Below are 13040 nucleotides of genomic sequence, written 5' to 3'. Positions count from 1 at the left end.
ATGCATATCCGAAATATTCCAATTTTTGGTCTTGGAATTTTTCGGATATGTATATCCGAAAAAAGTCAATAATAATTAAAAAAATAATTATTAAAATAAATGAATAATAAATGATTTTTTTTATCAGAATTAATTATTAAAATAATTTTTATTTTTGTGAATTTTATTTATTATTTTGAAAAACTATATAATTCTAAATTTATATTAAAATATGAATAAAGTAGTAAACAATTATTAATGTAATTTTTGAATTTTGAGAAATATTTTTTTAATATATAGGAATTTACTAAGAAATACCTAAAAATCATATTAGTGATTGTGTCCACAAATAATATATGAAGGGTAATGTCATAAAAATAACTATGGACATTCCATAAGTAATTAAATTTAACAAAATAGTTTAGTAAAAAAAAAAAACAAAATAGTATAGTTTTATATAGTTGAATACGAGTAAATGTCAATATAACTATAGTTTTTTTTATCAACGTCAATTTACAAATGTTTAAAACTTCCATGTATGTTATGTTTATTTTTATATGTTTATGGGATATATTTATTTTTTATTTTTTATTCATATATACAAATAAAAGATCATTTTTGTTGCGTTTCTTTATTAATTTGAGTTAAATATACTTTAATTTTTTTATGTATAAAGGACAAATTTATATCTTATATATTTATGTATCAATATGAAGATTTTTCATCTCATATTTTTTATATTTATTTTTATATTTATGAGTGATATTTTTTATATTTATTTTTTAATTTATAATTGGAATTAGAATAAAAACATCCACCGTATAATTATCATTGTTATTATTATTCATAACTTATAAATTATATCAATTTTATGATATCTGAATTAATTAATATTTCAATTTTTTTATTTTTTTGGGGATTTTGATTAATTCCGATATGCATATCCGAATAAATTGACTATTTTTTTTTTCAATTTTTTTTTTGGTGTTTTCGGAGATGCATGTCCGAATCAACGAAAATCCCAATTTTTAAAAAAATACATCTTCAAAAGGTATTTTCGGATTTCAAGCAGGGATTTTCACAGCTGGGTCCATAACGAAATTTCCAAAAATTAAACCTTTCGCATTTGGTTGTAAATGTCAACATCTTTTTAGAGGAGGCGGCTAAAGGTCCAATGGCCAAAAACTTTATTTGAACTATGTTTTTGGTGAAATAATTCAGCAGTTAATATTGTATATTTCACTATGTAATTAGCTATTTTATTTTACTTTATTTTATTTAGTTAAGTTTAATTTTAGTAATACTCTATTTTGAATTAACTTTTGGGCGGACCTTAAATATTATATTTAAAGAGAATTTATAAAATAATTTTTTTTTAAATAATTTAGTGGTTAGAATTCATCTTTTAAAAATTAAACCGCGATCATATATTTGATGTTTATGCACAGTTATCAACTGTTAAGAGTCTTACATTGAATAATATATAGCTTGAACATGTGTTTATAAGTCGGAGCAATTTTTACCTTACAAACCAATTTTATAAAGTTAAATTAGATCCAATCACATTTTTTAACATCAACTCAGTTGATATATATATATATATATATATATATATATATATATATATATATATATATATATATATATATATATCTTTTTAAAATTTATATAGTAATATATGTATGTGTAAACGAATTAAAAAAATTGCAATTTATGCAAATTATGCAATGAATTTCCATCATAAAAACCAAAATAATCGTTTATTGAAACAATATATAACTATTTTTTTAATGATGAATTAAATCTATCATAAAATAAAAAATTAGTACACCATTGCTCACACCTATTACAGAAAAACAAAATTACAAGACGTGGCCCACAAGATAAAAATAGAAAGAAAACAATAAAACACCATAAGAAAAACAGCATAAAAACAAAATGCTAGACTGGACTACCAAAGATAATATAGTCCAATTATTCTAAAATTATTCAATGACACCAACAAGAGCAACTACCTACTTACTCTTTTATTGTAACCAATCAAATGCAAAATAAGATAACTTCATCCAAAAGCAGCAGATGCAGGAGGTGGAGGGTTGACATGAAATATGTCAAGAAGTTGATCAATAGATGTGTAGTTATGTTCAGGATATAGTTGTGAAGCTTCAAGATCATCTTCTCTTAGTTCAAACATATGGTCTCCTCTAACATATGCACTATGAATTATTGAAATTGGTATATCTTGTGGAGGAGGTAAAGCTGCACATCACAAATATTTAAGAATTTATCAATCATATAAATGTTCAGTTTAATTATAATGTTGACGTTCAAAGTCGAACTGGTAGATTTAATAAATAAAAAGGAAAGTTTACTTTGTGATAATTTAACAATCTCTTCCTCAGATATAATAGTCTTGGAAAATTTCTGATCAGTCTTCTGCTCCCATAGCGATATCAATTCGTTTTGTGATATGATATTTTTCGAAGATCGATAAGTAACAATGCGATTTTGTGTTCTTGGATCATTTGCTACTTTAATAGTGTAGGTACCAATATCTTCTTCATAATTTAGTACACCTAATGAATGGATGTAAGAGAGATTGTTAATATTGCTAATTCATTTTATGTTATATGATAAGTTAGTTTTTGGAAATCATACCCTTGATATCACCATCACCATAAACAACAATTTCATTATTTTCCTCATAGGGACGAAGCAAGAAATTTACAACATATGCACCACAAAAACTTGCCGAGATATAAGTATAAGGGATGTTAGCTGCTTCAATTTCTCTTCTAATTTTTCTTTTCTTATCAAGAAAAGCTTGAAAAGGAGGTAGAGGATTTATTCTATCCTCTTCCACACCAAATTCCGATGGAAGAAATCTCTACAAAAAATATGCAAAATAACAATTTGTAATGTTATTTATATCGAACATTCAAAAATTTGAGACGACTATAAAAATATGCAATACCTTGATATTACCAGCAACTTTGATAGCATCGATAATTTTGAGTTGCTCCAGAACTTGAGGGTATCCGTACGTGCATATCACAATGTCAACTTGTTTAATCACTTCTACAAGATGCTCATGCTCAAGATTTCCCTGCAATTATTATTATTATTATTATTATTATTTTTATTCAATACTCATTAGAAAAATAACTTGTTAAATTGATTTTCTTATATCTTTGGCATCATGCATGGAAAAAACTTACCTCCACTAATGTTACTCCTATAGAGTTAAATTCTTGGCAAAGTTGTTTCTTAAAGGGAGAAGTTTGTGAGGTTATAGGTCGAGTGTACACAAAAGTTGGATAACCTAAAGAGATGCTTGCCTTCACCACATACTTTCCTATATAACCAGTTCCACCAAATACAATAATCCTATTATTCTTATTACCCTCCATTATTTTTTGGTGCCTTGTAAAAATAATAGTGCGATAGATGTAATATTATGAGATAGATAGATAAAATAAGATTGATATTGAATTAATGAATGTTGAGGAATGTCATATATATAGTTGTAATATCACATGCAGATCTATTAGTCAACATTAATTCTTTTTTGACTTGCTTCGATCTTGTACCTACCTTTTTATTTTTATTTAGGTTTTTTCTTTACCCACCTCCCTATGGGGTCACCCCCAGCAAAAACCTCAGTTTACCCCTGCTTCGGAAATGGACTTCCGAAGTATTTTTTTTTTTTAAATTTTCTCAGACTTCGGAAGTTCATCTCCGAAAACACCAAATGGAGGGTGTTTTCGGAGATGAACTTCCGAAAACACCTTTTTTCAGATTTTGGGGGGTTTCGGAAATGAACTTCCGAATTATGCAGAAACTATGTTTTTTTTTATGATTTTGGAAACAGCCTCGTATTTTTAACTAAAGAAAGAGGGCAAATAAAATAAGCGATATATAAACAGAAAATACTAATATACTAATATGATTAGAATAGTGATATATACAAACCGATCCGATCCAAATCCAAATAATAATAGTGTACGAAAGATACAATCCAAAAACAAAAAAATAAACCCGACCACTACTGGGTATGCCTAACCCTCTCACCCTGGGCCCTCCTCTGCCGCCTGTATGCCGCCGCACGGCCCGCATCAGTGATGATCATCTCCATCACGGCGACTGCCTCTGGGCAGCCCTGATGAACGACACCTCGATCCAACGCGTCCCGCCCAAGCATCTCTATCCGCTGGCAGATCGGCAGGAGATCAATGGCGTGGTCATCCTCGGCCTGCTGGTTCTCCAGGATCTCCTCGTGTGCTGGCCTAGGAGCGCCGGGAGCGTCGGGTGTCAGCAGAGGATGTGACACCCGATAGAACCATGTGACGTACTCCTCCACACTGTACCAGTCCTGGGTGACCCGCATGCGACGGTACTCCTCCGGTACCACATGATGCTCCCAATCCTCAAACATGGCAGTGAGCTGCACTCTGGTCACTGTGTCGGGAGCAGCCTCAAAGGGTGACCTGGGTATCATCTGCACAAATCCGAACTGCCGCATGCACCGCTCAGGGAGATACCGGACCATGATGGTAGTCCCGCATGCCAACCAGCCAGAATATAGAGATATGCCGTCAAAGGGGACAATCTGAGTGTAGTCGCTGAACGGCCTCCAGGTGACGTCATCGTGCATCGTGCGGTCCAAGTACCCACGGTATGGTCCCACCGCATTGTTCTCCCTCTGAAGAACGTATCTGGCGGCCCTGGGCATGGCGTCAACGTACGCAGGATCGATGTGGAAGCCGTGGATGCGGGAGAAGTAGGAGATGATCCAGCTCTGAAACATAAATAAATACGAAACATAAGTAAATACGAAACACAAATACGAAACATAAATAAATACGAAACAATTAAAATGAAACGTACCGTGAGTAGTGTGCAGGATCCGGTCAACTGCCTTGTCCTCCAGTTGGAGGCCTCATTCAGCTTCTGGTATAGGTATGCCAGAGTAGCTGCCCCCTAGTTCCACTAGTGAACGGTGGTCAACTCCATGAAGTAGCGGAGGTAGGTCACATCGACGTACCTCGCACTCTTGTCCACAAAGATCGCAACGCCTACCACATGCATGTACCAGCACCGGAGAGCGCAGCCACGGTGATAATGTGTAAATAGCTCGTCACCCGCATCCTCAGCCTCGGCCGCCGCCACCAGGTGGTGCTCGAAGTAGCGGCTCAGTGTGGTGAACCGGATATGAGGCCCTGATGTCGTGGCGCACTGAAAGTCAGCAACTTCGGGCTCCATACCCAATTAGAGCGCCATCCACTCAGTGGCTTCGACCCTCTGGATCCGGGAGTGGGTCAACAGCGGACCCCTGATCGGCAGGTGGAGAAGACACTGCACATCATGCAAGGTGATCGTCATCTCCCCAACCGGCAAGTGGAAAGAAGACGTCTCCTTGTGCCACCGCTCCACAAAAGCCCCCTGCATGCCATGGCTGGTGGTGGTGTACCCCGTCATGCAGAGCCCACTAAGCCCTGAACCTCTCACAGCGTCGTTAAACCACTCGACAGTCGGTTTAAATAGACTGAAAATCTTTCGGGCATGGTTCACCATTTTCAACGGCTCTCTCTCCTGTTACAAAAAAACAAATAAAAAAGTATGTTAAATAGACGGTTAATAAAATATTGAATAAACGTCTAAATTATAAACGGTTAAATAATGTAGTCGGGCAAATTATAAAAAATACCTCTCCCTCCCAGATCCGCCGAGCGACGTGGTCGCGGTAGGATATCAGCACGGAAGTGTCAATGGGCCCTCCCAGGTAGCTGTCCTCCTGCTCATCCTCCTCCCCGGGTGGAGGGTCAACATCCGGTACCCCCTCCGCCTCGTGGTATGGCACTGCCACCTCCTCCTCCTCCTCCTCCTCCTCCTCCTCCTCTCACTGGCGGGAAGAAGATACCCGAGCCAGCCTACTCCTAGATCCAGATGTAGAGGTACCCTCACCCATCTCCACGGGAACTCGCACACGTTGTCCCCGTCCCTGTGTCGACGCCAGCTGCGCCGCCGCCCGCTCGCGTCTAGCCGACGTAGTCTGGGTCTCTCTACCCTGTCTGATGCGTGCTGGTTGGTTGCCTGACATGTTCCTGTAAACAATTGAAATCGATTAATATGCGAGACAACAGAAAAAACTAAAAAAATTGCACTTCTGATACAATTCGGAAGTTCATTTCCGAAACTGGGAATGGAGGTGTTTTCGGAAATGACTTCCGAAACACCCCTGCGCAGAAGTTCTCTGCAACCTCCAATGGCAGACCCCAAAATCCTAAATCAAACCTATGTCTACACATTCTAAACATCCTAAATATCAGTACAAACCTAACCTAATACATTTTTTGCTATTTGTAAACACCCTAATATAAATTTTAATCATAGATCTTAAAATCAAAATGCTTACCGATTGAATAGATTGGAGGACTTTTGAATGTAGTAGAGCAAGTAGATGGAGCCTTTGATGTAGCTTGGAAGTGGTTTGCAGAAAAATCTCTTTGGGGTTGAGTTTGGAAGAAGATTAGGGTAAATGAATCGGGGGAGGGGGTTGTTTTGCTTAATCTGCAAAAATGGCAGTATTTCGGAAATAAACTTCCGAAATGCTGTTTTCGGAAATGAACTTCCGAAAGAAGACAATTTTTTCAAAAAAAAAGGCGCTTTCGGAGATGCATCTCCGAAAACACCTTTTTCTTGCATTTCAGAAATGCATTTCCGAAGTCAGAAGTAGTTTGAGTTTTTTACTAGAGGTGGACTAGAAGGTTGGGAGGTAGCCAAAGAAATTTCCTTTATTTAAGGGGTTAAGTATTTTCTTTTCTTAATCATGTATGATTTCTTCATGTGTTTCTAGTTTGATGAAGAAATATATATTTTGTAAACTGGATTACAACACATGATACAAATTCATCACCATTAAACCATGTTTAAATTATTTTATAGAATCTTTGTTATTGTTAAAACGTAAATAATTAAAATATTTAATTCTCGACCAAAATATAATAGAATATTTAATTATTTTATCATAGCTGAATTGTGACTGATCTATATTTTTAAGGAAAATAAGAAAATGACTAACCAGAAAACAAGTATGGAAATGTCAAATAATAATATTCTCATTCAAAGGTATGTATATGTGCCATTCAAACATCTGACTATATAGCTAACAAACCTTGTTTAAGGAATAAATAAAATCACGTGACAAACATTCTGTGAGCACAGTGATGATTTCTTTCATATTAGCACTTTTTGTTACAGCCAACTTTCTGCATTACCATTGATAACTTCTTGGATAAAATTATTTATTTTAATAAATTATTTATTTTGTTTATTTTTATTTTATTTATTTTTAGAATTTTTTTTAATAAATAATTATTGTTAGGTGTTTGCATGGTTCTAAAACCAAACGAAATTGAACCAAATATATGGTTCAATTTGATTCTTAAAACCATGTTAATGAAATCAGTTTATTTTTTTAAAAACCGGTTTACAATTAGATTGGTCCAATTCAAAACCGGTTTATATTAAAAACAGTTTTTATATAAATCAGTTTTAAAATCAAAATTTCCTCAAACTTGTTTTGATTTAAACTCCGTTTTTAACTTCTTCTTAACTATATTCAATTGTTTTAAATCCCTTTTTGTAATCAACAAATACTTGTCGGCGACAAATCTTAAAATCTTAGTAATGACATTTTCAAATTTCGATCAACAATTGTTTGATTTTGGAAAATATAGAGCCAATCAAAATAGTAAGAAAGGACCATAAAGATAATAGACTACCAAAATGTTTTTATTGAAGGAATTTTTTTGATTAAATGTATAATATAATATAGTAATAAAATTATATAGTTAAACAGAACATTAAATTGAATTAAAATAATTAACAATCATGAAATAAATATGCTAAAAAATTGTTTAAAAAATAGTCTTAATTTTCAATTGAGTAAATTAAATATGAATTATTGTATGACAATTATCTGGTGTGTTACTGTTACCATTGGTAATCTAGTTTTTTTTTTTTTTTTTTGAACAAAGGAAACTCAACTCATATCATTAATAAGTAAATGGTCAATACAAGGAGGAACCATATTAAAGAAACTACGCCTAGTCCAAGAATCGGCCGCCTTAGCTAAAGCATGAGCAACCGAATTCGCTTGGCGCTTTACAAACTTTACCTCAAAGTTGGGAAAATTATCCAATAAACTACGAATAGATGAAATAATAGAACTAAACTCAGAGAAACCATTAACATCAGAACAAATGGCGTGAATCGTATTTTGAGAATCACTCTCAAAAATAACATACTCCAGATGCAAATCAATAGCACTACGAATGGCTTCTTTGAGGGCCAAAGCTTCCGCTTCCAGGATTGGGAAGGAACCAAAATCCCAAGCAGTACCAGCAGAAATGAAGTTCCCCATATGGTCTCGAATACACCAGCCCCTATTAGTAGTACCCCGATTAATATTAAATCCTGCGTCAACATTGCATTTTAATCTGCCTTCCAACGGAGGTCTCCAAGTCAGCTGATAAGGGTGCACATGATCTCGACTACCAATATCCTGAGCCACAAACCACTCCTGCCAACTACAGAAAGCATTCAAACCAATTTTAGAATAAGCATCACTCTCATTGTTTCAAATCATGTTGTTACAGTTTCTCCACAAAATATCAATCATAACCGCAACTCTCCCTGCCAGCATACTATCCTCACTACTACAAATATCCAGAAGAACAGAAGCAACATCATCATGAAAATTAATAATACGGGAATCAATAATATTGGACAAACCTGCCGATTGCCAACACCGATTAGTCACCAAACAGCCAAAGAAAACGTGCCACGAATCCTCCATATGAGTATGACAAAAAGGACACGTGACCGAGCAAGCTACATGATGATGAAACAACCTACTTCTTGTGGGAAGAACATCTCTACAAATTCTCCAAATAAGATGCTTAACTCTCGGAGGGGCCTTAATATTCCATAGACTACACCAGTCACCATCGACACGATTAGAATCAGGGGTACCACGCGTTTTCCTCCATAATATATACCCCGACCGCACACTATAGCAACCATCTTTCTCCTCTTTCCAAATCAATTTATCTTCCACAACATCCTCAACCAAAGGAGTTTGAAGAATATCCTTCACAACCCCACAATCAAACAGAAGCTTTATAGCATGGACATTCCAACACTTACCAAGAGGCGACATAAGCTCACTAATTGTCATCCCATACACACCTTGTTGCTGAGGGCCTCTCACCAAACCTTCATTCAGCCCTCTGATCCATGACTCCCCCATAACTGGAATGTTCTTCCCATCACCAATACTCCACCTACAACCAAGGGTTAACAACTCCCTAGCTTGCCAAATACTCCTCCATACAAAACTAGGATTAGTACCAATATCAACATCAAAGAAAGGCGAATGAGGAAAATACCTTGCTTTATAGATTCTGGACACTAAGGAGTGCGGATTAGACAACAGGTGCCACCCTATCTTAGCCACCATAGCCAAATTAAAGGATCTAAGATCTCGAAAGACTAACCCACCATCCTTCTTCGAACCTGTCAAGTTTCCCCACGACATCCACCTTATACCATTTTGGTTATTACCCCTCCCCACCAAAAGGAATTGAGCATTTTTTCAATGTCGTGCACAATGCCTTCAGGAAGAATAAAAAGACTCATAATGTAGGACGGGATGGCTTGAAGCACTGATTTTATCATGACCTCTTTCCCTGCTTTTGAAATCGGCCTTCCCCTCCATGAATTAATCCTCTTCCAAATACGATCCTTCACATAACCAAAAGCAGCCTTCTTACTTCGACCTACTAGGGACGGGAGTCCCAGGTAGGTGCCAGTACCAAGAACATGACGAACTCCCATAATGGCAGCTAGATCCTCCTGAGCAGGTAAGCTGATATTCCTACTGAAGAAAACCTCCGATTTAGAGAGGTTTATCTCTTGACCTGACACATCAGCATACAAATTAAGAAGCTTCATCATATTGTTCACTTCAGTGAGATTAGCCCTGCAAAACAGAAAACAATCGTCAGCAAAAAGCAGATGAGACACACTAGGTGCTCCTCTGCAAATTTGAACCCCATGGATATCACCGCGCGCGACAACTCCTCTGATAAGAGCCGAGAGACCTTCCGTGATAAGAATAAAAAGGTAAGGGGACAGAGGATCCCCCTGCCTTAAACCTCTTCCTGGTTGTATTGGTCCAACACTATCTGCGTTCACTAGAACAGAATAACTCACTGACGTAACACACATCATCATCCACCGAATCCAATTATCTCCAAAACCCAACCGACTCAGCATACCCCTCAGAAAACCCCAGTCAACCCGGTCGTAAGCTTTACTAATATCAATTTTCAGTGCCAACTGAGCATTATTCCCCGAAGTCCTTCTCTTGAGCGCATGGATAACTTCAAACGCAATCATGGCATTATCAAGGATGGATCTACCTTCTACAAAAGCTGGTTGTTCCTCCCCAATACACTTATCCAGACACTTCTTCAGCTGATTAGCCAGAAGTTTAGATACAACTTTATAAACCATATTACACAGAGAGATAGGCCGCAAATCCTTCATGCTAGTGGGATTGCCACATTTAGGAATAAGGCAAATATTGGTATCATTAAGTTTATCCGGAAAAGACCTCTTTCCAACCACAACTTAGCTTCATTAAAAATATCATCACCACAGATATCCCAAAAATTCTGATAAAAAGCCGGATTAAAACCATCCGGCCCCGGTGCTTTGTCAGGGTGCATTTGAATTAAAGCTTGGTAAACCTCTTCTTTCACAATAGGCGCCGAGAGAACATCATTATCATTAGCTAAAATTACTGGTTGAATCAAATCCAAAACCGGGTCGTACACCCCTGCCTTAGCTTCAAATAACATATCAAAATACCGCTTCGCAACACCACATAACCCTTCCTGGTCCGTAATCATTCCTTCCCCCTCTTCTGTAAGCATCTGAATACACTGAAAGTTACGCCGAATAGTTGCAGATCTATGGAAAAACTTTGTATTAAGGTCACCATCACGCAACCAATGCGTTTTCGCCCTCTGTCTCCAATACGTATTTTCCGAAATAAGAACCTTGTTATAAGCATTATGAGCCTCCATAAACTGCCCGACAGATACCGAGTCGGTACACTCACGAAACCTCTCCAAAATACCTTGAAGCCACTCTTTCTCCTCCCTGTTATGTCTAGTACGCAACCTGTTCCAACGGGAGAGGTCAGCAGCACACTCTTGGAGTTTCACAACCACAGTAGAATGGTGAACAACCCCCCAACTATCATGCACAACATCCTTAATACCCTCTTCCTTCAGCCACCAATTTTCAAACTTAAATGATCTTCTCGAACGACGTCTTTGACACGGATCACAGTTGAGTAAAATAGGGCTATGATCCGAATGAGTAGCAAGAAGATTGATTAACTTAGCGGCCGGGAATAATTGCAGCCACGACGAAGTGGCAAGTGACCTATCCAACCGTTCCTCAATCATGTGTGTCGTTCCCTGACTCTTCGTCCAAGTGAATAGATGTCCCTCCAGGGGATATCAGTAAGATCACATTCCCCCACAACCTCTTGAAAACCAGTACACAACCAATTGGGGTGAGGATGCAAACCTTGTTTGTCATTCTGAGAAAGTAAGTCGTTGAAATCACCCACGATACACCACGGAAGGTTCGACATCCCATGTAACTCCCTAATCATGTTCCACGCCTGCCTACGCTTATTACGTTCCGGGAAACCGTAATAGCAAGTAAGCCTCCACTCCCCCCTCACTTCATCTTGCACAAGGAGATTAATAAAGTTCCTGTTAAAATTTACAACAGTGCACTTAACATTGTTATTCCACAACACAGCAATACCGCCACTCCTTCCCACCACATCCACAAACAAGCAAGCATCAAACTTAAGAGAGACACGAATTCGTTCCAATTTGCGAGAATTAGCTAAAGTTTCAAAAAGGAAAATAATATCAGGTTTGTTTCTTTGAGCCAAAGTCCGTAAATTAGGAATCGCACGCGGGCTGCTCACGCCCCGGCAATTCCAACTCAGAATCTTCATAAGTCCCGACAGTCCTGGCTGCCAGGACGTGCCGATAAAAAATGTTGAACTGTCTTATTAGCTGCCTCTGTATCCCCTGGGAGCATCTCTCTTCTTCTCTTCTTTTCAGATTGTCCATCATCACTGGTTGAAGCCTGGCTAATAGAAGGTAGACTAAGTTCATGTCTTGGGCTAAAAGGCAAGTTCAGAGGGGTAATAGGTTTAACAGAAATGCTGCGGTTACTATTGGGTTTCTGAGGCTTAGCAATATGGCTTCTGGTTTGGCTTAATTTAATTTTGATTTTCACGGGTTTTTTGTTGGTGGGAGAAAAGAGAATGGAAGACTCAGCATGGGTAATAATAGGGGTCTGTTGTAGGGATAATAAAGGGGACGTATGGTTGGCTGGGATGGTATCAAGGTTGTTATTCAAGATGGAATTTGTGGTTGGGATAAGGCTTTTATCGGGCAGGTTGTTGGTCGCAGTAGAGAAAACAAGGTTTTTATCGTGGGGAACAACTATTGATGTCTTCAAAATGTGTGGGCCATGATGATTGGGTGGGGAACAAAACTGGATGTTGTTTACAGCAAGGTCAAATGGTAGTGGGCCAGGCTTGTTGGGTGACGTAGCAAGAGACAAATTAGGCTGGGACAAAACAGCATTAATAGGCTGGTAGAAATTCATATGCTTGTCTGGGACAGAAACGGACTGGCAATGATTAGCAATTAATTTCTCCCCTTGAATATTCCGGACAGCATTGATGGACAATGATTGGCCTTCATTGTTGATTTGAGACGTTACCAGGACGTTGCATGGAAGTGGGTCCCCCACACCGAGTGCAGCACTTGCACACTCTCCCCCTTGGGATTGCGTTTCACGCGCCTGAAACCCTCCGGAGAACACCACATGAGGAACAACATCCACCCCTTCCTCCTTTAACCACCGTGAGGACCCTCCCCCAAACCTCCTAT

General features: G+C 37.6%; 2 protein-coding genes across 2 annotated transcripts; both read right to left on the bottom strand.

Moving 5' to 3' along the window:
• Positions 1-1819: 1819 nt before the first annotated feature.
• LOC131646585 (eugenol synthase 1-like) lies at positions 1820-3450 on the bottom strand. Its single transcript, XM_058916594.1, has 5 exons — positions 3198-3450; positions 2954-3085; positions 2638-2866; positions 2352-2555; positions 1820-2238 (listed from the first exon to the last, which is right to left on the bottom strand). The coding sequence occupies exons 1-5, from the start codon at positions 3387-3389 to the stop codon at positions 2042-2044; spliced, it is 954 nt and encodes a 317-aa protein (XP_058772577.1). The 5' UTR covers positions 3390-3450; the 3' UTR covers positions 1820-2041.
• Positions 3451-8023: 4573 nt separating this feature from the next.
• Positions 8024-9580, bottom strand: LOC131649754 (uncharacterized). The gene is made up of 3 exons (XM_058919512.1): positions 8899-9580; positions 8666-8775; positions 8024-8563 (listed from the first exon to the last, which is right to left on the bottom strand). The coding sequence occupies exons 1-3, from the start codon at positions 9578-9580 to the stop codon at positions 8024-8026; spliced, it is 1332 nt and encodes a 443-aa protein (XP_058775495.1).
• Positions 9581-13040: the final 3460 nt, after the last annotated feature.

This window comes from Vicia villosa, linkage group LG2 (assembly GCF_029867415.1).
Source record: "Vicia villosa cultivar HV-30 ecotype Madison, WI linkage group LG2, Vvil1.0, whole genome shotgun sequence".
Lineage (NCBI taxonomy): Eukaryota > Viridiplantae > Streptophyta > Magnoliopsida > Fabales > Fabaceae > Vicia > Vicia villosa.
Note: the sequence above shows the minus strand (reverse complement) of the source record. Positions and strands in the feature narration are given on the sequence as shown.

Coding starts and splice junctions, on each gene's coding strand:
- LOC131646585 (XM_058916594.1), bottom strand. CDS start 3,389: ATGGAGGGTAATAAGAATAATAGGATTATTGTATTTGGTGGAACTGGT. Junction 2,867..2,953: donor AAGTTGCTGGTAATATCAAG/GTATTGCATATT, acceptor TATTTTTTGTAG/AGATTTCTTCCATCGGAATT. Junction 2,556..2,637: donor TGGTGATGGTGATATCAAGG/GTATGATTTCCA, acceptor TCCATTCATTAG/GTGTACTAAATTATGAAGAA.
- LOC131649754 (XM_058919512.1), bottom strand. CDS start 9,580: ATGTCGTGGGGAAACTTGACAGGTTCGAAGAAGGATGGTGGGTTAGTC. Junction 8,776..8,898: donor AGATGTTCTTCCCACAAGAA/GTAGGTTGTTTC, acceptor GGCAATCGGCAG/GTTTGTCCAATATTATTGAT. Junction 8,564..8,665: donor TGCTGGCAGGGAGAGTTGCG/GTTATGATTGAT, acceptor TGTAGTTGGCAG/GAGTGGTTTGTGGCTCAGGA.